Genomic DNA, 24,367 nt, shown 5'->3' with positions numbered 1-24,367 from the left:
TGCCACCAGCAGTTGTCCCCCTGCAGCTCTGGAAAGAGAGCTTCTTCTAAGCCAGGGAGACCATGGAACAAAGGCTTGGTGTCCTGCCGTCAATCTATCTCCAGCAGAACCTGGCCTGCAGAGCTGGCAAAGACTTCAAAGGCTCCCCACAGAGAAAAGGCAAGTCCCCTGGCATCCAGATCTAGGTTTTCTAGAATACATTTTGCACTGCATTTCCCACTGTGCAGCATTACCTAAAAGTAAGTGAGTTCAATGAATTTGTTTTTCATTCTAAGTTTATTTCTTCTTTTTCCTTTTAATATTAAATGATATTTTATATCAACTGTCTTATTGCAAAGCAACAAGTTAGATTGTATTTGGACCACAACTTTTTATTATCTCCATTTCCAAGGCAATAAAGTACAACCTGCACAGTATCACAGTGAGGGCAGGTCTGAGCATGCCGAAGATGGTGTATTAAATGGAGCCACCCATGGGGAATCAAGCAAGCAAACACAAAACCAAGACATCATAAAGAGCTAGAACAAGAAGAAAGTGTTTTTCAACAAAACAAACACTGAGGATACTTCAGAGTCTGAGTGTTAGTGAGATTCTAAACGAGATTCTGGGAGGTACCACCATTGACCTGCATTGTCTCATATTTGACATGCTGTCAGATGAGCATGATGAAGAGGAGGATGATGATGACTTATTAGATGACTTATATGGACACATTTTTAGAGCTGCTTACATTTCCAAATTCAGTTTCTACATCAAGCTCAGCTACCACTAGCCTCTGTCAAAGTACTCACAGCTTACATAGCCTGCAGCCTTCCATTTCACAGTTCTGTGAATCAGCAATTTCAGATGGGGAATGTGCTAGCGGTGATGAATGCAGTCTCACCCCTGTCCCAGAACAAACAGGAAAATCTCATATGGCAACCCTTTTCACTGACATCCTCAAAAAGGCACAGTGACTCACACTCGGTGGACAGACCAGCATCTCCATAAGCTTGAAGGGAGCCAGCGGACATCACAGAGAAGCTTGGCTTCTTCTTATTTGTGAAAAATATGTACAAATATGCAGGATTTTAAATCTCCAAAGACCTAGTTATTAATTAACACAACGAATAACTAATATTTTACTAGTAACAGAGCATGTAGTAATTGTACCGTATTTTACCAAATCTTAATTTAGGTCTGTGTGTTAAAGGTTTAGGATTTACAGCAGAGTGTAAAGTGTATCATCTCCTGCTGCCTATAGGTTACTAGATGAGTTATCTTTAAAAAAAGAGAGCATTTGTCAGATCTGCTACAGTGATGACGATTCACTCCCCGACCCTCTGATAAGACCCTGTGTCCAGGAACACAGACACACAGGAAATTATTTCAACTGACTGAAAAAATAGATCAAGACACGAGTCCAGTCAGGTCATAGAGCAGCTGAAGCTGACCGCAAAACAGAGGTTTGTTCAGAATATTCAGTGATCATATGTTTAGGCGTGCTGTATGCATTATTCCAGAATCAAGGTACCATGTTGTCCCTGTGAACTTTAAATGGAAAGGCTAATACTGGACCAGGATACATTTGACTGAGATGATTATTTCGAACTTCAACAACGGAGTTAAAACAACCCAGTGGACAAAAATAGGTTACTACTAGATGTCCCCTTTTTTTTTTATTAGTCATCCAATGAACGTATTTTGCTTAGAAAGAATTATGCCTGTACTTGTGAGAGCACTTTTGTTTCGCTCCCACCAGTTATTAGGTAAATGACATCATTAATCAACTTGAAGTACCCTTAAAGCAGTTTCATTTTCAAGTAGCCACTTCATAAGTGCGGGCCATCACAACTTGAGGTCCTCACTACTGTACCAGCACAGGTGACATCTTCCTGCCCAGTCTCTATGGTAACCACTTGTTCTGGAAGTACATTTTTTTGTTTTACTTAGGGCTGCGGGGGGCTGGAGCCTATCCCAGCTGTCACTGGGTGAGAGGTGGGGCACATTCTGGGCAGGTCGCCAGTTTATCTCAAGGCCAATAAAAGACATACCGAGACAGACAACCATTCACACCTACAGTGGCCTGTAGGTAGATTTGAACTGGGGAGTTTCTAGCTGTAAGGTGGCAGCACTAAGCACCAACTTGGGGCTCAGTGTTTTGCTAAAACATACTTTTACATGTGTAAGGAGGAGCCAGGAATTGAACTAACAACCTTGGGATTGGTGAACAACTATTCTACATCCTGAAACCAGAATGGTCCTGTCACATAGTATGTATCAGCGAGCCTACAGGCATTTGTTTTGTTGATTACTATAAATACAGTTTTGTACATAATTGTGTAATAATTAAATGTTATCTATTATTACATGTGAAAGTAACTACCCTGAACTATAGCTATTACTATAAACTGTAATAATACCAATTCTAATTCTAATAAATGAGTACAATAGTTGGACTGACGGAAATCTTAGAGATAAAATATATAGAAGATAAAAGTTATAATTATGATACTATCTTAGTACTTGTTTGTCTTAACTTGTAAACTTTTTAAACTTACAGGTGCTATACTTTTGCAGAAACCAACCAACCAATACTGATAGGTTAATGTTTTAAGTGTTTTGATGTGCTTTTACTAAATGTTAAATCAAATCATCTACACAGCGACTATCTGTTTGTCCATTTCTTATGAAAACAATTTATTTAGAAGCATAGCACAAGTTCTACATTAACTTCTACAACTTCACCATAAACAGTGACAGTCCAATCCAGTGTGGAGTGGGAGAGTATTGTTTGAAATCAAGTCGTCATTATAGGCGAACCGGACCTAACAATATGCATCATTGTCACTTGAGAGAAATCACTGATGCTTCTCTTCGAGATTCCTGTGATGTGGCTCAGCTCTCCCACTATCTGAGATGCATGAATAGAGTTAAACCACAGGAAATAATAAGTATTTGTGACAAATGAGATATGCACTAACATAAATGAATTTAAGAAAAAGTTGGTAACATGTTTTCATATGACTGCATATTAGCTCACAGTTGTGACACTGCAAAAAAATGCTCCCGCGGGGGGAATTAAAATACATTTAAAGTTTCACCTGTTCCCATTTTCCAACATAGAGGATGAATGCAGCCACAGCAATGATGCCAACACCAAGAAGCATGCTGTCTTCAGTCACTGTCACAAACTTCTCTCTGGTTTTTAAGGTTTAATGCAGTATAAGAGCAGCTATAATTTAATATTTGATATTAGCAATGACTCAAATGAGTGTGAGGTGAAAGTCTGTGTGATGGCCCATCAGAGAATTATCAGTCAACTCTGCAGATCCTCTGAAATTCCTTGTGTTTCAATTTGTTTTGGTTTTCTGCCTGTAACACTTTGTTGTTGTGGTATAATGGATTTTTAGAGCCATTATGCTTTAACAATTCACTATAAACTACCTGCACACTACTGGGAATCAGACAAGCTCAGGATCTAGCTGGTGGAACACAGTGGAGCATTTAGCAAGTATTATTTTACATTTAGCAACTTTCTTGGGAGTTGGTAAAAAGAAAAACAGAGCCACATAATGTTCTCTCGTGTCTGCTGGATGTGTAAATGGGCAACTTTTCACAACTGTTAATATAGTGATGTGTTCACAGCTTCAAAAAAAAATCAAGCAGCTTGTCCACTTAAACCTAAAACATGGCTTTAAGTTATAATACCTCTGTTCTCTGGATGGGTTGACACACTGAGTGGTAGTCTTTAACAAGGCGTCATAAATGATAGTCCTCTCTAGGCTGACAAACTGAAGAACATGGTGGCATAAGTCATAGAGATGCTCCACAGGGATAGATGGCTCATTGTGTCCTACAAGTTATTCACCACATATCAGAACACCACATACACAGCCAGGATTGTCAATTTCCGTTGCATCCTAAAATTTGAATTAAGCTAATCTGTGTGTATATCTTACCAAGCACCTCAAGAAGTATTTCCACATATGTCAGAGGATTTGGGACATTTAGCTTGAATTCAAGCCCTTTCAAGATCATCAGTTCTGTTTCCAAGAGAGTCTGCTTGGAAACACAGTAGCCAACTGAATCCAGAAAGTGCACAGCAGTACTGTTGTTGATTATCTAAAATGTGTTTGAAAATTAATAGATCATCCCATTTTTAATTATTGCTATCAAAAATTATGAATTCTTGATATCTCAGAACTTACACGACTGTGCAAAGACAGTTTACTTGCAAGTTGCACACAGGAGAAGACAATGAGGGGGAATTTTTCCTTGAGTTTATCAAAAATGGCATCCTCATATTTTTGGGGAGGATCCGCAGCTGCACCTTGAGGTGTCGGTGTAGCGAACAAGTCTGTAAGGTGTTTGACCATGAACCTGGATGAGATAAAGTTTCAGATTAAGGCATGGCTAAACCAATATCATGTTTGGCGTGGCAGGGAAAGGCAAACATGCTTCTCCCTCTTACCTTTGAAGTAATTCAACAGCATGGTATCCAGCCAGTGTATCAAGTCTTAGTTCTTGAGTCATCAGGAAGATGTACTCTAAACAAGATCAGAAGAGGATGCACAGAACCAAAACAGAAAAAGTGAAGGCATGTGGAACATAGTCATAGAACATTGCAAGGCAATATCATGCATGCAGTAAAATGAAAGCATGTGTTTGGAAAATCCGACATAAAGTGACAGAGAGCGAGACATTATGCGGCCAAAACCATAACTCCCCAAGAAGTACCTGTTATTTTCAAGCTATTTTAAGCAGAGAAAAATGTAAATTAAAATGTAGAAATACCTTGGATCATTATTCAAGTTCTTTAAAACTAATGTACAAATCACCATCACCTATGCAGAGTCCTAAAGGCAGAAAAATATAATGCAATCGTTGTGATTAATATTGGTATTATTATAAGATTCTGATTGCCTTTTCTTTATACTTGTTTTGTGTGAACTAACAGCTAAGAGCTGTGCAAGTAAAACATGTAAACCTGAATCGCAACCATGCTGGGTCCTTAACACCACCCACCAGCCAAACACTGGCCAAAAACTGTGTCGTCGTGACAGGCTAGGCTTTCTAATGACCGTATTTATATGGAAGTTTCTTCTTTCTCTTTTTTCTATAGTGTGAGAATGGCCAGTAAATTAGCCGTGACACAAGGAGAAGCATGTCAAAGAGACAGAAATAACTTCTAATACAAGTATCCCCGTGTATTTATTTTTGGCTGGTATGTATACTACAAACTGGCATATTAAAAATGATTAAAACTGCTTTGCTCCTCCACACTGGCAGGGTTTGTCCGTTAAGGTGCTGGCAGCTGAGATGCTCCCGCTACCTCGAGGGATTTGTATTAAGATTTGGCCTCCACAATAACCGGGCTGACAGTCTCTGGTGTGGGAAAAGACTTCAGAGTGATGACAGGGTACAGCGAGGTTTAGTGTGACACAAAGCGAGATGGTGTGCAGTTGTGTACAGTTTTGTGAAGCCCATCTGCTGACAAATACATTAATCTTTTGCAGAACAATACTCACAACATTTTAAAACACAGCACTGAATCTACTGCTAATAGCCAACTCTGTACACAGTGAATGTAGGTCTGTATTAGTGACACACAACTGAAATGACTGTAGCAAATTTGCATGTTTAGACAGTTTGTTTAAAATCAAAAGTGCTGCACTGAGTGCACTGAAATGTATTTTAAGTACAAAAACACAAGCATTGCACGAATCAAGTAGTTTCTTTGGAAATTAATTAGATTGAGTTACTGACAAAAATACATTAAAATACTACTGAACTTGATACTGGCTCCTGCAGAAAACTCAAACGTTTAAAGGACAACAGCCACTTTACTTAATGTACAAATGCGTCCTTTAATTTAACAGAAACCCAAATTAAACGAGGGCAATGCATTAAAAAAAATAGGTATTAAGTTGTAATTCCACATTTACATTGTAAACTGGAAATTGAAAAAAAAAACCTCAACGCAGTAGAAAATGCAACAAATTTTTTCTAGCAATTCGTGAGAATAAACAAGGCCCGAGAATGTTGGAGATGTGGACCAGAAACTGCAGAGCAGGTTAAGCGTTCGAGAGCCCGGCGCAGCTTTAAGTAATCACGTTAGCTTGACTGCTAGCTAACTGTCGTTACCGTTACTCACCCGTTAGTCGTTTTTCCTTGAAGTTTCCGCTGCATTTTGACAAACTCTTGATGTTGTCTTTGTTCGTTTTGTTGAGATTAACGAGAAAATCCTTGAGGAGGTCGACAGAAGCTTCCCGAAACTTCACATTCACGTTAGTGTTTTGACTGTGTGCCATTTATCGTGGCTAACGGTTGCCCAAAGCTAAAAAAAAAAAAAACAACTCTATGATGATATGCGAGTATTTGTTGTAATTTGCCAACACTAACACTTGTTGTTAAAAAAAAATATTAAAAAGTTTGATAAAATTGTATCTTGAGCGTGATTTGTCCGTAAGATGGCGCTATTCCCGCGGTTATCACAAAGGACATTCACGTAGGAACCAAACCTGTCTTGAGGACTCATTTAGACGTTGCGCACATTTGAGCCGCTCGTGGTGCCTCGCGCTGATCTTACAACATACGGATGGGCTACTCGCGGTGCAAGTTGAACGACGCAAGCTTGACAGACAATTTGAAACACTGCTGTAAATATTGCGACCCTGCCACACGCGACATTGAGAGCAGACATGGCTGACAACACGCCGAAGGAGTCCGTTGCTCCTTTTGCAACCAGGGTAGACCCCACTAAAGCGGGTCTTTCTGAAGAACAGATGAGCTTTATCAGAAAAGTAGAGGTGGAACAATGGAAGAAGAAAGCACAGAAGCTGCGGGCACGAAATGTCGTGACAGGACTCGCTATTGGAGCTCTCGTAGCGGGAATCTGTATCCTTGCCAAGCATACAAGGTGAACTATGTAACGCTAGCTTAGCATGCTAACGTTACTGTGTGTTTACCATAACGCAGCTTAATGTCCAACGCTAATTTATCAGTTCTTTTAATGACCGATAGATTAAATTAACTAGACTATATTTCATTGAGCGCTAGCAGAAATGGCTTTGACCAGAAGATTACAGTTAGCTCAGGTGAGTGATAGCAAAGTAACACACAGCCAACTAAGTTAGCTTGAAACAGTCATGAAGACCTCTTCATGTGCGATTCTTGATAAACTGAAGATCTTAATTGTCCGTTTGGTGTTTCTCATTTAATGATGTACACACAGCGCGTTAGAGTGCGCAGATTACTCATCAAATGCCATTAATATCAACTACACACTGTAAATACACCTGTTATCAACAGACTCAATCTGAATGCATCACTTTGTTATTGTATTTGTTCAGAACTGTTACAGAACTGTCGCCAAAAAATTGTTTGGTAGCTTGAAACTATTCAAGATACTTAATCAAAGGCATATGACATATTTAAGTGTTGTTATACTAAATTACTAAGTAAGGGTTGACTTACTGTCTCACCATTGTCACCGTCAAAATTTTCTTAGACTAACTCCTGGGAAAATGTTTATTTATATGTTAAGAAGAGTAGAATTCATATTAGAAATACAGCATAATGTCATGCAGTACATTCCAATTGTAGTTGTCAAAATACCCATGCTGTTGACAAAAAAACGGCATGTTATTGTCTTTTTATTTTAAGGAAAAGACGACTTTTAGAAAGTAAGATTTTTCTTTTATTAGAATGTATTACTTTAAGATATCTTTGTCTAATAAATAAGACATAATACCCCCAAAAGAAATAAAGTATCTTTTCATATTGTAATGGATAGAAACGATATTAAGGCATTTACAGGGTTAGTTAAATGTACAGTAAACCTCGGCCAATTATACAAATAATAAACATAAATATTTTTGTTTTTACTAATATTTGTTATAATATGCTTCTAGCTTCCACTTATTTGCCTTGACCACTTTCTCCCACGTTAGATGGCTACACATTTTACTCGGTTTCGCAGGAGCGGATCATGGATGAAATAGACAATGAGGCCAAGCGGACAAGAATGCAGGGACCAAAGACTGGTGCCAACTAATATTGCCTGTGTCATCTGCCTCTGAACTGTGTGTCTGTCCTGCACTTACCTGAGTAGGGACGTTTGTGGACACTGATACCACTTGATATTCTATGACTGGCTGCTGATTTTCTTTCTTTTAGATAGCACAGAACTGTTTGTTAAAAGTAATTGTGTGGTTCAGCTGCAAACTTAAAATGAGATGTGTAATAATTATAATTAAGCCATCAGTGGAAAGATAATGCCCCGACGTCAACATGACCTTACACGCTCCCCAAAAAGGCTCAAGACTATCGAGTGATTGCAGCCTTTAGCTTCCAGGTTTCCATTCAGCAAATGTACAGTGGCTTTTTACAGCAGAAAATGTTTGCGTCTCATAAATGACACAGATCAATTTGTGAAAACATTTGTCTATAAATTGCTGACTTGTAAAATAAAACTTAAAGTATTTGATTTTTTTCAAACATTTAGAGTTTCTTTGTAACTATTAATGCTCTGGTAAAGCAGTAAAGTTGACACAAAAAAACATAGTATTTACATTTGCATTTATTTGTCAAAATTTGATACAAGAAATATGATCTAGCCTCCAGATCTTAAGTAAAAATATAAAATAAGACATTGTAAGGGAAAGGCACAGATTCAGCATGGCAGGACAGCAGCTTCAGAAAGCAATACAATTTATATATTTACATTCAATATTTGAATATATTATGAATCTTGCAGGAGTTAAACTGCCAGAAAATTCAGTGTGTGCGGTGAATGTTTTTTTTTTTTTTTTTTAAAGAATACAAGGCAACAGCTACAGATTCACAGTTTGGATTATTTTCTTTTTATACCACAATATACTAATTATTCAAGGCTGTTTTAAGAGTCGATCTTCATTACTGTGATCGAAAACCAACGGATATTATTTTCCACTTTTCTCATGGAACATTGTCAGGAAACATTGGCGTTTCCCCGAGTGAAACACAGCTTTATAGAAAAGGTTGATTTAATGCTTGAGAACTAAAGTGCACAAGGTGCTTGATCTATAGAACAAGCAATGATTTTTTTTCTTTGCTTGAGCAAGAAATAAGGTTGCTGAAAATTTTAGTTTACTCAATATGTAAACATGATCTACAAGTCACTTTACATCATACACATGTACAATAAACAGCAAAGCCAGTAGTCTAAAACCTAAGAGTTTTCACATAGAATGAAGTCATTTTTTTTCAGTTTTAAACCAGCTATAATATTTGAAAATAATGTTTATGTGTACGTCTTACAACCATTCAAACAAGTCTCTTCTCATTTGATAGTAAGAAAAGCAGATTTTCTTTCCTCTGAAGCAACGCACAAACATTTAACATACAAACATTAATCCTCTCTGAAGTATTGACTTCTTCGTGTGTGTGTGTGTGTGGCGTAAGACAGCTCCACATTATACAGCTGTACAATGATGAGAGAATCGTGCCAGGACTGCAGTCACATTTCTCTAGGCGAAGTCTATAGAATGTACAACATCCTAACAGGTGTCAAAATCACTAAAGGATTTCAGATGTACTAGAACAAAATGTTTTTAATAATCCATATCTGAATGCTTCATTCAATGAGAGTGCATTCACTGTGCAGTCAGCTGGTGCTGAGATATCATCTACAAACTACAGCAAAAAGCTGCAGGATTATCTTAAATGCTGTCACCGGTCTATGACAACTGTGAGTAAAGGTTTCATAGGAAGTGCAACTGCAGCTCAATTGGCCACAAATGTGCAGCACTTTTAGTAAAAGCTTGCTCAGACAAAACAGTTTAAACAATTCAGATGTGACACTTTGCAGAGTGCTGCGGCAGCCTGGACTGAAGCTGGCTACTTTTGAACCGTTGGGTTAGTCAGTTTATATAAACCAAGAGACCGCGAAACAAACTTGACATTCATAACATGAACCAAAAAAAATGGTTGGTGTTCCTGTTCTTCAGCTTACAGTCCCTTTTTAAATCCATCTATGAAGATTGCAGTTTCTGTACATTTGAGGTAAATGACCACTGGCAGAAGCAGTTGCTAAGTGTTTTCCCAGTGAGAAGTATTAAAAGTGATCCTCCTTCAGGGTGGGTTGGACCTCTGCAGTCTCACTTCAGATGAGGTAGTCCAGATATACAGCGTGGCTGAGAGTTGCTCACTAGAAAAATTTGTTGCAAAAATACATAAAGGATGAATGTGTTCAAACAAATAGAAAATCAGTAGTATGAATGTTGTTAACGCAATTAATACTCACTATTCTATTAATGTCAGTGGAAAAGGTGACCCCTTTGCTAGTTTTATCCTGGGAGCCACTGCTGCTGCCTCCAAGGGAGTTTTTCCTTATGATACCTAGAAATAAATACACAATGTATATACAAACAAGTATAACAAGTACTTTAATTATTGACGGAAAACCCTAATCAGAAAGAAATGTGGATGTTCCTCTGTACCTTGGATTGGCAACACGTCCAAGCGCTGCAGACTGTTCCTGCGGGACGAGGGGAAACCGCTGCCTTTGGAGAGGCGGCGCTGTCGACTGGACAGCATAGCAGCGGGTGAGACGATTCCTGGAGGGGGAACCTTCCCCATCCTCTCATATAATTCCTCAATCTCTCTCTTCTGGGAAGCCTGTAGGGCCTGAACCTCAGTAAGATGTCTGATAAGGACAAAAAGTACAAACATAAGCATTTGAAGGCTTCCTTTACTTACAAGATTGAAAAACAATTCATAATGGCCACACAATGTCCTACTTTTTGTATTCGCTTTGCCATTTTTACAGTCGTATAAACAATTCACTACTCAGTGCTTAACTGTACTTTGTGCATCTTCTGTAGTGGTACTTACTTCTCTCTAAGATCCTGAAGCTCTTCCAGGATTTCTTCATTGTCACTGTCAGAGTCATCACTGCTTAGGTATGGAGTACTGCGACTGTAATTCATCATCCACAAATGGTGAAGGGCGTTACCATACTGCGGGCTGCTCGCCGCTCCATCCCACAGCCTCCCATCCATCTCGGTGGCCGTCACCGAGAGCCCGCTGTCCGCAGACGTTCCCATCAGGCTGAGGCTGCAAGCCCTCCTCCGGCTCCTCTTCCTTGTCCTCTGTCGTTCCCCAGCGACCTCGTCCTCCTCCTCTTCATCATCTACTTCTCCACCCTGCTGCTGCTCCTGGCTCTTAGCCCATCCCGGCTGCCCATCGACCTCTTTAAGGACGGCTGTCGACCCTCTGTGGGAAGGTGGGTGAGGAGGGGACATGGTAAGGGAGGTGCCGAGGCTCGTCTCTGACCCCCCCTGTTCCTCTGTGCTGCTCTCTGACAGGGCACTGCCGCTTTGTGCAGGCTGTGGTGCAGTAGGTGCAGTACCCACTGGCACATCGGTCGCAGGGATTTCCGTGCTGGGCGTCACCTGGAATCGCCCGACAGTCACTGGTGCAGACTGGACTTCTGTCATATAGAGTCAGAAAGTTTATGTTAATCTGTGTAAATCTTATAATAAATATATAATACATTTTACCTTCACTAGTTGCCCTTGGTATTGAAAACACAATTGCTTATTATCAAAATCTTTGAAACAGGTTATAATTAGTTCCAACCAATGCTGGTACACTCACTATCTCCTTTTACTTACTTTACATGAAATTCATCCAATACATCTGGACAGCAAATGTATATGAGCGACAGCCCATTGTGCACTAATCTGACCAGAGCTCACTGATTATTAGAACAAAGCCACTCTCACTCCTGACAAACAGAGTTTTAATTAAAATGCGGTAATTTGTAAATGGTCCATTTTTGTGTCATTTCCTAAAACAGCAATTTCCCGGTGTAGGTGGAGATCATCTAAAGAGCCTTAATTGACAGCATTCATAATGACTGATAATTGTAATGGACTTGTTCATCTGGTGTCACATTCCAACATTGAAGTGACGCAAACCATTTGCCTGCAATCACATCTGTGGCCAATTTTAGGGTTTCAAACCTTGCAGTGCCTCAGTCTGCCCACTAAGTGTCCTTACAGTAAACACAGACAGCGTCAGAGTCTGTTCCCACTGAAACAGAAGGACTCTGTTGAATGTGGATTTCAGAGGAGGGTATAAATACTGACAGGTGTGGATGTGGGAGGCGAGGCCTGTAATGATCGAGGCTGCTCGCTCATTGGTCTTCACTAGTGGGTAGGCCCACGGCCACACTTACATTTGTGTTCATGTTGAATGGAACATTACATCCAGACTCGCGGTTACGCAACAGCTCCAGAGGCTCAGCTAATAGGTGATAATGACGGCAAGGATACGAGGAGAAAACAACTCAAAATGCAAACTGACCATAACAGACACCAGCATGAAGGAAAAATGTAATATTCTTTGGGAGTGGGAGCATGTGTGTGAGTTAGTTTGAGGTGCAGACTTAATCATGATATAGTACAGAGTGTCATTTTCCAGCTCCCACAGCCCATGGCTAGTAACGAACATTACACTGAGTGTTTATGAGCCACAGACTGAAGAGAAACAGCTTCGGACCATGAGAACATACACAGATTTTCTTACCAGGTTTAATGGGAGAGGCTTTCAGCTTTGGTCTGCTGGGATTCATCTCAGGAACAGCATGGTGCAACTGAGTGCTAAAGGATGATAACTAAACACAAGAATAAGTATTATCAGCATTAGTGCTACAGCAGATTGAGTTTTGGCCAGACAAAGCTGAGCCACATTAAGTACAGTTTCTTTACTAATGTTGTCATGGTGCACCACCAACGCACTATTTCTATTGTTTTATAATGTCATTAAAATGTTAAAAATATTCAATTTACAATAAACTATAACAAAGAAAAGAGGCAAGATCTTCAGATTTGTGAAGTTGGGCGGAGGGAATGTTAACTATTCTTGCCTTCCCAACAACTTAAGCCATTAAATCAATATTGATTCACTGTCTGACTGTACAACATTTCAGAAGTAATTTGTTTGGATGAAATATTTGTTCAAAAGAATACAGACTTTTGAGGAAAGTAATATAGACTCACAGTGTTTTCTGGGCTCTCTGGGGGTGATGGGGAAAGATCTGACGAAGAGTTTGAACTGGAAATGTCTGATTTGAGTTGAACCTGGGCTGGAACCTGTGTTGAGTATGGGGCCGCGTAACTGTGTGGACTGTCCCTTGTGGAACTTGATAGTCCAGCCTGCTGCAGAGGCTCCTGGTGAACCAGTGGAGGCGTGGAAGGCAGGGACGGTGGGGAGACATGGTGTAGCCAGCTTGGATGAATGCTCTGAGGAAAACCAGCTCCGTTCATTTGAGACATATTCTCAGGACTGTGGTAGATGTTGTTCTGTGCTGGGAAGCCTGTTGTGGGATAAGGGACCTCTGCTGGAGGGGTTTGGTAATGTTGTGGGTAGACAGAGGGGTATCCCGTCTGTGGTACAATGTGAGCAGGTAACTGGTGGTGGAAGCCTGGAAAGGAGGGCATCGCCTGTGCCATGCTCATGGCCATGGAGAGGACATTAGCTAAGGAAAACAGGGGCTGGGTATGGGGCGGCCAAAAGTTGGGATGCTGAGGGACAGGTGGGGATAGGGTGATGCTCTCATTCCTGACAGGGCTTGGGGTCTCGCTCTGAGAATGTGGGGAAGCAGGGGTTGGGGAAGGAGCAGAAGGGAAGGTAGGGTTACTGGCTACACGTGTGAGGGGAGGATGGATCCCTGCCGGCTTAGGAGAACCCGGGGAGCCTGGGTATGGGAATGGGAAGTGAGTGTGGCCCATTAAGGGGATGTGGTAGTGCTGGTGGTGGGGTAGGAGAGACGCAGGGTGGTGATAGTGCTGATAATGGAGGGGAGACCCTGGAAGACAGAGAGATTACAACATATTTCATTTGTGGTTTAAACTACTGTGTGCATGATGTACAAAAATGTAAAACGTAGCCTGACATCCCCATTGAATTTGTTCATCAAACCCACAGAGAGAGAGAGAAAGAAAAGTTACATCACTCATTCTTCCTCTCTCCTCCGTCCAAATCTTCCGTCTGCCACCCTGCCAAGACATACGCCACGTGAAGCATAAATCTCTCCCGCACTTCAAGCTCGTGGGTTTCCATGGTGAAGATGGTTCGTTTAAAGACGTTCCCAACTCTAATTGCATTTGTAAGCTGTAACTGTTGGCCGCGGGAGATTCAGCATCACTGGAGCAAAGGAGGCTTTTACATGTGGCATTTTAGGAGAGTTTAAATGGAACACACGTGTGCACACAAAGTCTGATTGTGAGATTAAAGTCAGGTTTCTACATCATTCCTTGGGGAACAGTTTAGGATGCCAATATCCCAGCTCAATCCATTGATTCGACATTTACCTCAACAATAGCCCCACAGTTGTAAACCACACCTTCTGCTGCTGCTGATGCAAACCAGCCTATACTTTTTTTCCCATGCTGACAGAAACATACTGTACCTTAGGCAACAGTCGACAACAGTGGCCGCTGGCCAAGAAGCATTGCGAAAGCAAACATGCAGTTGACGTCCAGCAGCGAGAAAACACAGGACATGACGGGATAAGGATGTTCACATGGCTGCTGTGGCTAAAACGGGGCGTACTGCATAGGGAATATGTGTTCTTTAACAGACTCTATATGTCCTTCCTACAGGAAAGGAGATTTCGATGGGGGAGGAGGCTTTCTTGGAAATTCTGTAGCCCTCCGTGCTGGCAAACAGATGTTGCAGACTATCGCAGCAGCAGAAAACGCTCGTGCTTTACAGCGACAGCATTCACAGCTCCCTAAACGCCATCAAGGGCCCTTCAGGTGAGGTAATTACCCAAGAGGCACTAGAACAAGCCAGACACAGAGGAAGGCTTTGAGGTGCAGGTTTGGTGGATGGCGCCATGCGAATGTCAGAACAATACTAAGAACTGGCCCTGAGGAGGGGAGGGGGGGCATTACGAGGTAGCTGAGTTTTGCTTTGATTCATTCTTTGCCAAAGGACTGTAACAATTTTTCAGTGTGCCGAAACAGTAAACAATGCTAGGCCTTTTTACGAAGGGACTGGGGGAGGGGGCGGAGGGGCCATTTACCTGGGGTGTAGTGGAAAGACTGTGAGCGTATTAGAGGTCGCCCAGGTGAAGTAATGTCTGCACTGAAGATGTCTCCATTGGGACATGCTGGAGAGCCACGTACTCCTACACTCAGGTTAGCCACACTGAAGTCTAAGACAAAACACACACGTGCGTGAGTTGATGCCCATGCACACGCACACACACTAATTAACACACACACGGTGATCATGCACAGTTAGTTTCACATGCAGGTCAGCCTTTAGGCATTTACACACACACACACACACACACGGACAGACTTAATAAACTGATTTTCATAAGATAAAAAAAGCACAGGGGGCAAAGTCCTAAGAGGTTAATTTATTATCAAATTCAATGCTTCTTTAATCTACTTGAGCATCAAATTTTCCCCTAATGGGCGAATTAAGTTAATTAGACCGGATGGGAGACTCACCAGGCAGAGAAGAGGACGAGTGTGTCCGAGGCAAGGTGTGACTGTGCAGATCGGGCTGTAAAAGAGCACATTTTTATAGTTTATACAAGCACTGAATGTTCTAAGGTCTAATATTTCAGTTGAACAGATGTCTATAGGTGTCTTAGTGCTGGCTGATCACCAGTGAGCAGAAGCTGGATTCCAGAGTTGTTCATATTAAAAATGGTACGACTGTAGAAGATGTTGCCACAGGCTATGTAGTAACCGCCTCATAAGCTGAATTTGAATGAATCATGTAGGTCACCCTGAGACCTGACCTAAAGTGTACAATCACATGTATTAAGCAGAGAGTTTATTTTCTGTTAATATTTAGACACATGTAAAGATTTGCCTGTAAACCAGTCACCATAGCTAATTCTGCAGCTTTGTGTATTTGTACAAAGTCACTGAATGCAACTCTGGAGCCATTGAATGGACTGACGGACATACGTTTCTAAAGATATCAATGGATCCCAGATTATTTATCCTAGTGATTTTGAAAGTTCTTTGACTTTATCTCCCGGACCAAAATGAGATGAACTATTGTTGTGTTGTTTAGCTTAATAGGTTACTTGGCAGGGACAGTGCACATTATTGAACATTGCCGTGAATGTGCTAGAGTTAACCTAGAGGAGATTTCTCACCTCGAGTAAATTATCAGAAACAATTATTTGATGGATTGCCATGTAATTTGGTAAATGTTTTTCATAGTCTTTTGGCAGTTAGGTAATGTTGCAGCAGCTCTGCAATAAATCCCGCTGCCCTTTCATAAAGATGACGTGTAAATGTTCACTTTAAGCCTAAACTCCACTAGTTTAATGAACATTATATACTGTCAGGACCAAACGGAACCTATATTATCCAATACAGCTTAGATACTAATTATGTTTACATTATGGTCATTATTGTTACATTACATTACAACTTGGCAAATGGGAAACATTATACTGTACACTATGCATTCTGACATGTATGAACATGCTGATATCTGATTCAGCACCAAGCACTGCTGTGCATAAGTACATCCTCACAGAGTTGTGAGCATGACTTTTCAGGGATTTAAGCTCCATTTAGAAACCGTGTCCTTTCCCAAAACCCCTATAATAGGGCTCTACCTCAGAGCTATAACAGCCAGAACAGAGTTTAAAAGATGCATCTCTGGGCTTGTGGGTTTCTTCTCGACAGTTTTAGTTGTTGTTGTTGTTGGGTTTTTTTAGCTGAACAGTGCTGGGGAGCCGAGCCACAATGCTTCTTAGGGGATGCGGTCCACGCTGTGTTTCTGATCAGGTGCTGGAGTAAAGCCAGCAGAGGTTTGTCCTCAGTGGTTGAGGGGAATTTAAAGCCGGGAGGTTGAAAATAAGGCAAACTGCTGCTTTTACTTGTCTCTTGTCATGGATTAAACTAGATATTATTCACATCCCCAACATTTATGAACATCTTACATTATTTTTAAAACAGTGCACACTGAGATGTTGTAGTGTTTTCCAGAGTGTAATATATCCTGGCAGCTGGACCGGCACTTATTCCCATTGGATATCTTGTACAGGATGGCCTTGCTACTGACAAATGCTTTTTTCCTGGAAGTATTCATTTTACAGTTTCACAGAATTTGGATTCAGAGCCGCTTAATAATCCAAACAAAAAATAATTGCACCCATTAAACGTGGGCAGATTTGTTGGAAAGTTCATTGTGGTGTAAGAACTGGAATGGGTTTGAGCAAATAAATGTGAAAAGAAGCAGTGTGGGGAATGTTTCCACAAATCAAAGCGTCCTTTCAGTTACATTATGTTCTAAATGAAAGCATGGACACTTAAGCTTCTATCTTTAAGGTCAAGTCTCAGGAGGGACTGTGGGCATTGAGGAAAGCACTCAAATTATGTTTTCCTTTGTTACGCATAGAGTAGGAAGTGCTTTTCTATTGCGCAAGATTTATGGGTATACATCAGATAAGATAGAAAGACTATAGCTGATATGATTTATGACAATTAGGCAGCACAGTAAAATGCACCGTTTGTTCTCAGCTAACAGTGCCGGGCTATGGATTAGAAGCAAAGAGCAGGTGCTGCTGCTGACCTGTGAGGAAGACAATGAATTGACCCCACTGTGGAACGCAGGCTGGGGGAGTCGCTGGCCGCTGGAGTGGACCTGTTGTTCTTTGGCCATGAGAGCTTTGGCCCGTTTGATGATATCACACATGCGGTGGACGAAACCCTCCTTCTCTGATGGCAGGATGAACTCATTGTGCACCTTGAAGTCAAAAGCAAAGTGTGGCAGGAAGTGTTCAGATACTTTACGTGAGTCAAAATAGCAATACACCAATGTAAAAATGGTACTGCATTACCAGTATTGCAAACATCGTGCGTTCAAAATGAAAGTAAAACTGTGTAGGTATCACCTGCAAAATGTAATCGAAGTTTCAAGAGTCAGAAAATGACCCCTTTAATTGATGATAATGATAATTGATGCAAGTAGACATTTATAGTTTTAAAACTAATTTTATGTACTTTATATGAAGCTCTGGTGGTTAAGCCAATAAAATACATCATATTTCAGATGTTTTCTATATAAAATCTGCAAAGTAACTAATTACTAGCCATTATATGAAATTAAAGTATAACAGATATACTTGTCTGTTTGTGTGTCCATCTATGAAATCTGCACACCCGCATACCCTCAGCTAATACTTTCTTTGGAAAAAGTACATAAATCTCCTTCTGTAAAATCCACAATACAGGAGCAGCTTGTTAGAAGAGGTTTTGAGTTTTGCATATTCATGCAGTTTTGAGTTTTGCTGTGAATTGTGGGCTGGGGCGTGGTGACTGTTTCCTGTCAACATGGCATAATTCAGCTAATTTAAAAGTCTGTATTGAGAACCACAGGGGCTACTGTGATGCCAAGTGCCCCTGCTGCGCCAAGACTCAGTAAACAAAAGCCCACTGTGCTTTCAAGAGTCAGAAAAAAACAGTACGTACAGTGAACAAAAAGTTCTGCAGCACTCACTGCCACATCGTTCCTGCCTTACACCCACCTCCAGCCTCTAAAAGAGCTTCAAGACAGCAGTGGAGGGATATGGCTGCTTAGCTGCGTCACTCACAGCTAAGTAAGTTAGATATAATATCAGCGAGAGTTAGGATCGACAAACAGTGGGACATTGACTGGAAACGCGATGAGTCATGTGTGCATTCAGAGAGTCTTATCAGCTGACAGAGGGTTATCAGCTGACAATGCCAGTTCCCTGATTTACAGTCCCCTCCAAAAGTAATGGAAGAGTAATTCACTTATATTGTCTTAAGCTTAAAAGTTTGGCGATCCAATATAAAAAGGTTTCATGTTCCATCAATGCATCTAGATGAAAATATCTGGGAATAAAAGATGAAATTCCAAACTTTTGCCTCATATCCATCTTTTGATCTTAAACCTTCTTTGCTTAGGGGACAGTATTTCTGGACATCTTCTATTTTCTCTAATCCGAGAAAGTCGCAAAGGCATGTTCCATATTAATTCATTCGATTTTCCATCTGTTATCTTTGACAGATGGAATAACACATATTTGCTCTTACAAATGAAAAGCAAATTCAGCAGTTGCTGATCTTAATACAATCAGGGCTCTTGCAGCTCTAGCTGTCTGATAAACGAAGTAGCTTTTAGGAACTGATGTAAGCCATCATGAGCAAACTTTTAGGTATCAGTTTGCCCCTTTCTTACACTTTTAGCAGTTTTAGCATGTACCTTAACCTTTACGTCTACTATCAAACCAAAAACTTTACAGGCACTCAAAGAGTTCAACCTTCTGCTGTCTTCACAATCCTTTATTTAACTATTTGACCCTCAAAAATATCATTCGCAATGAAATCAGTTTCTTAGAGTAGGGACTGACTCTGCTATTCTTTCACACTTACGGCTAAAAATAAGAGACAAATGGGCGATATCCCACACGAGAAACTTCACTAAAGATGAATCGGTTGTACAGTAACTTGGAATGTTACTTGGATGAAAACTAATTTTCAAACCCGTTCACAGTTACAGTAAATAACTGGGCGTAAAACAGAAAGAAACAGGAAGGAACCTTAATTCTTTGGAGTTGATGGAAGTGTTTTCTTATTGACATTTCCGAACACAATACCTCACCATCGCTTGGCCAGTAACTAAACAATACTCATGACTAACCATTACAGCAGCGATGTCCTCAGGGTTATCACCATCCAGGTCAAACTTAAAGGTCACCATCTTGTCATTGTGTGTCTGCAGCTGACACTCCACCACCCGGTCCCCTTTATCAGAGAGCTGCAGAGAAAGACAGGATCAGTGGTTAGCAACAGGTGTCCGTTCACCCTGAGAAACACACAGTTAAAAGTTAAAAACTTTTACACAATGGAGAATATGTTGTTGTTTATCTGCAGTATGGGTGTGAACAGACACGTAGTGCGTGAGTCTAGGCTAACATACAGTATACTGACTGTACTGCGCACTCATTGCAACACTGTATGCACATGTGACTGTGCATAATGTGTTTGTCTCTGCTTCCAGTCCAAACATGCTCATTAAAAAACCGCAGAGTGTCCTGATCAGAAAAGCCATGTATTGCAGTTCCCGGGGGGGGGGCATCTTAGCTACTGATAATCAGGGTGGAGTGTCACCACTCATAAATAATATGCCTCCGCTAATTCAATCATTCAGTCCCGCTGGTTGATTTATTTGTTTATGATGTGCATAAATACAATCAGTGTTGTAATCAAACAGAACTTTTGATTTATTCTACCCCGGTGATGCGTAGCCTTGAGCGCGCCCTCCTCCTAAACAGTTTCCCAGCAGTTCGTCTTGCGGCTGTCTTCTCATTTTTCTCTGACAGGCCCTCATATCCGTCACTCAAGCCCGAAGTTACATCGGACGCATAGCTGCAAAAGAAATGCTACTGGTTAGAAATTACTCCACCCAAAAAAAAAAAAAAAAAAAAAAAAAAAAAAAAAAAAAACAATTCCCCAAACAGCAATTCCAAAGTCAATTTATCATCTACAGCAGAAGTGCAAATTGAATTGAATAGGCATCATCTCTGGTTATCTTGGCATCACACACAACAATAAACAGCATTCTGAAGGACCAAATAACGTCTTGATGTGTTTCAGTGACATGTCTCTCGGGTGTAAACAGTGGAACAAACAATAGTCTAGTGAGGCCTGATCTGCTGTGTTTAAAATATGACCAAGTTTCAGAGAACATTCAGCCTCTTTTATCAAAAGCTTTGGTTCAGCTATTTGCGTCGCCCGGCTCTATTTGTGTTGCCGTGGTCACAGGCTCCCCGCCGTCCACCCTGTCCCGCGGAGGCCGCAAACATCAACAGGCCTACTGGTTGGCAGCGTCCACTTCTCTCTATTTAAATACTAACACCACCACACAAATAACTTTAGATGAATGCAAAGTTTTCACCTTTAAGAACTCCCAGAAACACGGTACATAGGAAATTAAATACAATACGCTCAACCGTTTGTGTTATATTGCAGATGATCCTTGTATTCTGTGATCTTTGAAAACAGCTCTGTTCATCAGTAATCTAGGGTTTTTCTTAGAGGAACAGTTGCGCAACTGGGAATATGTTTTGGATCCTAACTAGGACATGTCAAAGCTGTTTTGAAACAGGATTCTCAACTAGACTTGATAATCGTTTCAATCAACCATGGGCAAGTCACATTAAATGTCAATCGTGGAGGACAAACTACAGACAAACCACACAAAGTTACACAAATTAATATTAATTCATTCATTAAAATTAATGAATTTCTTTATTGTGCCACACTGTAAAGTGAAATACCTTTGGGTTTTAACTGCTATTCACACAGAATAATCAACTTGAAGATCAGTTAAGCTCATCTATTGTAGAAAACTATTATCTGATAAATTAAAACATAAATAGGATCACGCTGAGAATAAAGCCACTCTCTCCTCAACACCCACCAACATGGAAAACAGGGCCTCACCAACACAGTCACACAGAAACCTGCAAGGGTGCATTCTGCCTCAGTAGAATAAAAACACAAGAAGAGCTTGTTGATTGCCCACAGATGTGCAGGAGGAGGAGGGGTTATAGAGAGGGAATAGCAGACATTTCTACTAGATTCACAAGTCAAATAAAGGACGGAATCGTCAAAGCCATTGTTTGTTGGATGACAAGAAAAAGGCCAAAGAGCTAATTCCGTATAGCTGAAGAGCTTTACCTGTCCACAGGGGAGTTGAATCCACTTGGGGACCCTGGGTTGCCATGTTCTATGTTGTTAGATACAGCAATACTCTACGAGTAGACAAACAAAGGCATGTGTTAGGGTAAACCCAGATACTAGGCTTTGATTTAAGGCTTTGTTAGTACAACGTAGTAGCCTACAAAGTTTTACACATACTGACTTTTAAGTGCAAGTTAGTGTCTGATTTGCCTTAAACCAGTCACATTATGTGAAAACATGTGTGATTATCTTAATTTGGCACCATTTATCTATTAATAATGAAGGCTTTTCCTTTAGTGCCACCATGGGATTATTATTTTAAGAGTCTGGACCGCTGGTGATCAGTTCGTCATAAAACATGGTAGATTTATGTATATTAAAGCTCTTTCTTGAGGTTACTCACTGAGGGGAAGCGGAGGGCTGGGATGGGGACACTGTTTACAGTCGGGGAGTCAGTCCGCATGGTGGGAGGGGTCACGGGCATGTGGAAGCTGCTGGCCTCCCGCAGATCCTGAAGCCCAGAAGAGCTCAGATAGCCGTCGGTCTCGCAGTCAGCTGTTTCAACAAAGGAGCCATTAGTCATTAACACATGACCATCTGTGCAGCCTGATAGACTGACACAAGCGCTTTCATACACGCAACCTGCACTCAAACACACATATATTGACACCAAACTAAGACATATATAAACAATAATTTAGAGGTTTCACCGTGGATTAGCACCATTCTGGAGGCGCACAGGAGATGTTGGTTGTAGTAAGGCAATAGAAAGCTCATGCATTAGACCCCAAAAAAGATTATATGGGCTGTTATTTTTCAGCTGATGTAAAGCTAACAAAAAGAAAATTTTTAAAAATTTAGTTTAACATTTGCTGGTTGAATATTACAAGGCAAACTTACAGTACTTCTTAAATAGTATAACATTGGAGATTTTCTTTGAAAACATTTGATAATTTTTAAAGAAAATATTATGCTTGAACATTTTTATTTATTGTACACTGTTGTTAATAACATTTGATAACAGATTTAGATTTAAACCCTTATTCCACCACTATTTTTTTAGTAGCATCAAATTGTTAAATACTACTGGGGCTTATAATAATAATGCAAAACTGATGACCCACTCATAATAATGCAAAGCTATTTGGGTTAAAGCACTATTGTCAGGTTAAATGTTTGTTTTCTACTGTATGAGAAACATCTTTGTTTTAAGCTTGATGACACTAAATTGTTGGTTTCATGGATGTTTTATAAGCTTGAAATACTCATTCTTGAATTGAAAATATGAACATAACCACACATGAGAAGGGCCTAAACGGTTTTCATGATGTTGGATGTTACATTAGGCGGCTCACAGTTGGCAGAAGACAGGCTGGTGTGGCGGATGTGGAAGTGCTGGTCTGCTTCAGGTTCTTCCGCCTCCACAGGGTAGGTGGTGCTGACTCCAGAGTCTGCAGAGCTGGTCACGGGAGACTGAACGGGGGCCGGAGGAGTCAGGACTGGCGTGAGCAAATCTGCAGCAACAATGTCGCTGACTTTAGGTGAAAACAGCTGAGGCTCCGCTTCTTCTTCTATGGCTTCTTGCTCCTGCTTCTTCTTCCTCTCTTCTGCCTGACGCCTCAGCTTCTCTCTCTGCCGCTTGATGGCTGTCACCCTGTCTCGTATGGCCTTGGCCACAATTTTGAAGTCTGCCTCGCACACAAAGCCAAGCACGACCTGCAAGACAACAAATTGAAATGGTGAGCGCACAATGGGTGTAAATTGTGGTCTGCTGTGTGCTGCTACGAACTGTACAATTTCCTCAGGTCTAAACCATCAAGCAGAAACACAATTTTTCCATCAGTCTGGCATCTTGAACAACCTTTTGTGACCCCCAGTCCGGCAGAGTGGGACACTCAGTCCAATCCTGCCTCTCAACACACTGTCAGATTCCAGTAAATCAGCTGTACTAGATGTCCTCTGCTGATACAATATTTGATCTTGATGAAAACTGCCACAAAGGGGTAAACAAGTGAGGAATTCCGTCTTACACTTTCATTAAAAGTGACCTCTGTGAAGGGGTCTAAAGGACATAAAAGCCTGTTTCGGAACAAGGAAAAGAGTCATTAGATTATTAAACACGCGACTTCACCTGCTTCCTGAGACACACTCTCACATTTCAAACCAGCGATGATTAAATGTTGAACTCTTGCTCTTGACACACTCGGCACAAACCTCTCTTTGTGAGTTGGAGCACATTTCATAGTTATTGCAAAAACAAAATCATAAAAGCAGTATAATGATGTTGGGGTGCATTAGTGAGGCTGCTTTTACTGTTTGGGGTCAGGTGTCAAAAAATTCTTATTTCACTAATAATGTCAGACCCAACAGGAACTCCAAAGCTAATCACGTCTATGTTTTCTACAAATTCTCTTCAGAATTCTAACTATTTTTCCCATCTATTGTAATTCCACCTATCATTTAGGCTGTCATTTGCCTTTACAGCCCCCGAATGAAGAAAATCCATCTGGGAGCAGAAAACTGGTGCTTCACAGTGCTAAAAACATCAGTGAGCACCTATACAACCTATAAAAACACCATAAATCAAGATCAGGATGCAGAGAACATGTGGGGGTTGGTTGACATCATCCTTATCTGTTGAT

General features: G+C 40.8%; 3 protein-coding genes across 5 annotated transcripts in view; 1 reads left to right on the top strand and 2 right to left on the bottom strand.

Annotated features, from left to right (window-relative positions):
• Positions 1-2,743: 2,743 nt before the first annotated feature.
• cntd1 (cyclin N-terminal domain containing 1) lies at positions 2,744-6,487 on the bottom strand. The gene is made up of 7 exons (XM_067487918.1): positions 6,137-6,487; positions 4,454-4,529; positions 4,191-4,362; positions 3,942-4,104; positions 3,691-3,835; positions 3,084-3,180; positions 2,744-2,893 (listed from the first exon to the last, which is right to left on the bottom strand). Exons 1-7 carry the CDS (start codon positions 6,291-6,293, stop codon positions 2,780-2,782), a joined length of 924 nt encoding a protein of 307 aa, XP_067344019.1. The 5' UTR covers positions 6,294-6,487; the 3' UTR covers positions 2,744-2,779.
• A 118-nt stretch (positions 6,488-6,605) lies between these two features.
• On the top strand, positions 6,606-8,485 carry coa3a (cytochrome C oxidase assembly factor 3a). The gene is made up of 2 exons (XM_067487916.1): positions 6,606-6,879; positions 7,935-8,485. Exons 1-2 carry the CDS (start codon positions 6,684-6,686, stop codon positions 8,036-8,038), a joined length of 300 nt encoding a protein of 99 aa, XP_067344017.1. The 5' UTR covers positions 6,606-6,683; the 3' UTR covers positions 8,039-8,485.
• A 60-nt stretch (positions 8,486-8,545) lies between these two features.
• The window catches only part of wnk4a (WNK lysine deficient protein kinase 4a), a 39,526-nt gene continuing 23,704 nt past the window's right edge, over positions 8,546-24,367 (bottom strand). For 2 of the 3 annotated variants that reach the window (XM_067487912.1, XM_067487913.1), the window contains 14 exons: positions 23,081-23,441; positions 22,129-22,280; positions 21,723-21,796; positions 20,273-20,408; positions 19,681-19,797; positions 17,587-17,760; positions 15,495-15,549; positions 15,059-15,190; positions 13,029-13,837; positions 12,556-12,643; positions 10,858-11,455; positions 10,464-10,669; positions 10,268-10,362; positions 8,546-10,171 (listed from right to left, as the gene is read on the bottom strand). In XM_067487912.1, the coding sequence (XP_067344013.1) occupies positions 10,169-10,171; positions 10,268-10,362; positions 10,464-10,669; positions 10,858-11,455; positions 12,556-12,643; positions 13,029-13,837; positions 15,059-15,190; positions 15,495-15,549; positions 17,587-17,760; positions 19,681-19,797; positions 20,273-20,408; positions 21,723-21,796; positions 22,129-22,280; positions 23,081-23,441 (3,000 nt within the window). In that variant the 3' untranslated portion in view covers positions 8,546-10,168. The remainder of the gene's footprint in view (positions 10,172-10,267; positions 10,363-10,463; positions 10,670-10,857; positions 11,456-12,555; positions 12,644-13,028; positions 13,838-15,058; positions 15,191-15,494; positions 15,550-17,586; positions 17,761-19,680; positions 19,798-20,272; positions 20,409-21,722; positions 21,797-22,128; positions 22,281-23,080; positions 23,442-24,367) is intronic. The other variant, XM_067487914.1, reaches the window with a different exon arrangement.

Source organism: Channa argus, chromosome 20 (assembly GCF_033026475.1).
Source record: "Channa argus isolate prfri chromosome 20, Channa argus male v1.0, whole genome shotgun sequence".
Classification (NCBI taxonomy): domain Eukaryota; kingdom Metazoa; phylum Chordata; class Actinopteri; order Anabantiformes; family Channidae; genus Channa; species Channa argus.
The sequence above is the reverse complement of the archived record's forward strand: the minus strand, read 5'-3'. Positions and strand labels throughout refer to the sequence as shown.

Coding starts and splice junctions, on each gene's coding strand:
- cntd1 (XM_067487918.1), bottom strand. CDS start 6,293: ATGGCACACAGTCAAAACACTAACGTGAATGTGAAGTTTCGGGAAGCT. Junction 4,105..4,190: donor AACTGTCTTTGCACAGTCGT/GTAAGTTCTGAG, acceptor AACACATTTTAG/ATAATCAACAACAGTACTGC. Junction 3,181..3,690: donor AACCCATCCAGAGAACAGAG/GTATTATAACTT, acceptor CTTAAAAACCAG/AGAGAAGTTTGTGACAGTGA.
- coa3a (XM_067487916.1), top strand. CDS start 6,684: ATGGCTGACAACACGCCGAAGGAGTCCGTTGCTCCTTTTGCAACCAGG. Junction 6,880..7,934: donor AGCTCTCGTAGCGGGAATCT/GTATCCTTGCCA, acceptor CTCCCACGTTAG/ATGGCTACACATTTTACTCG.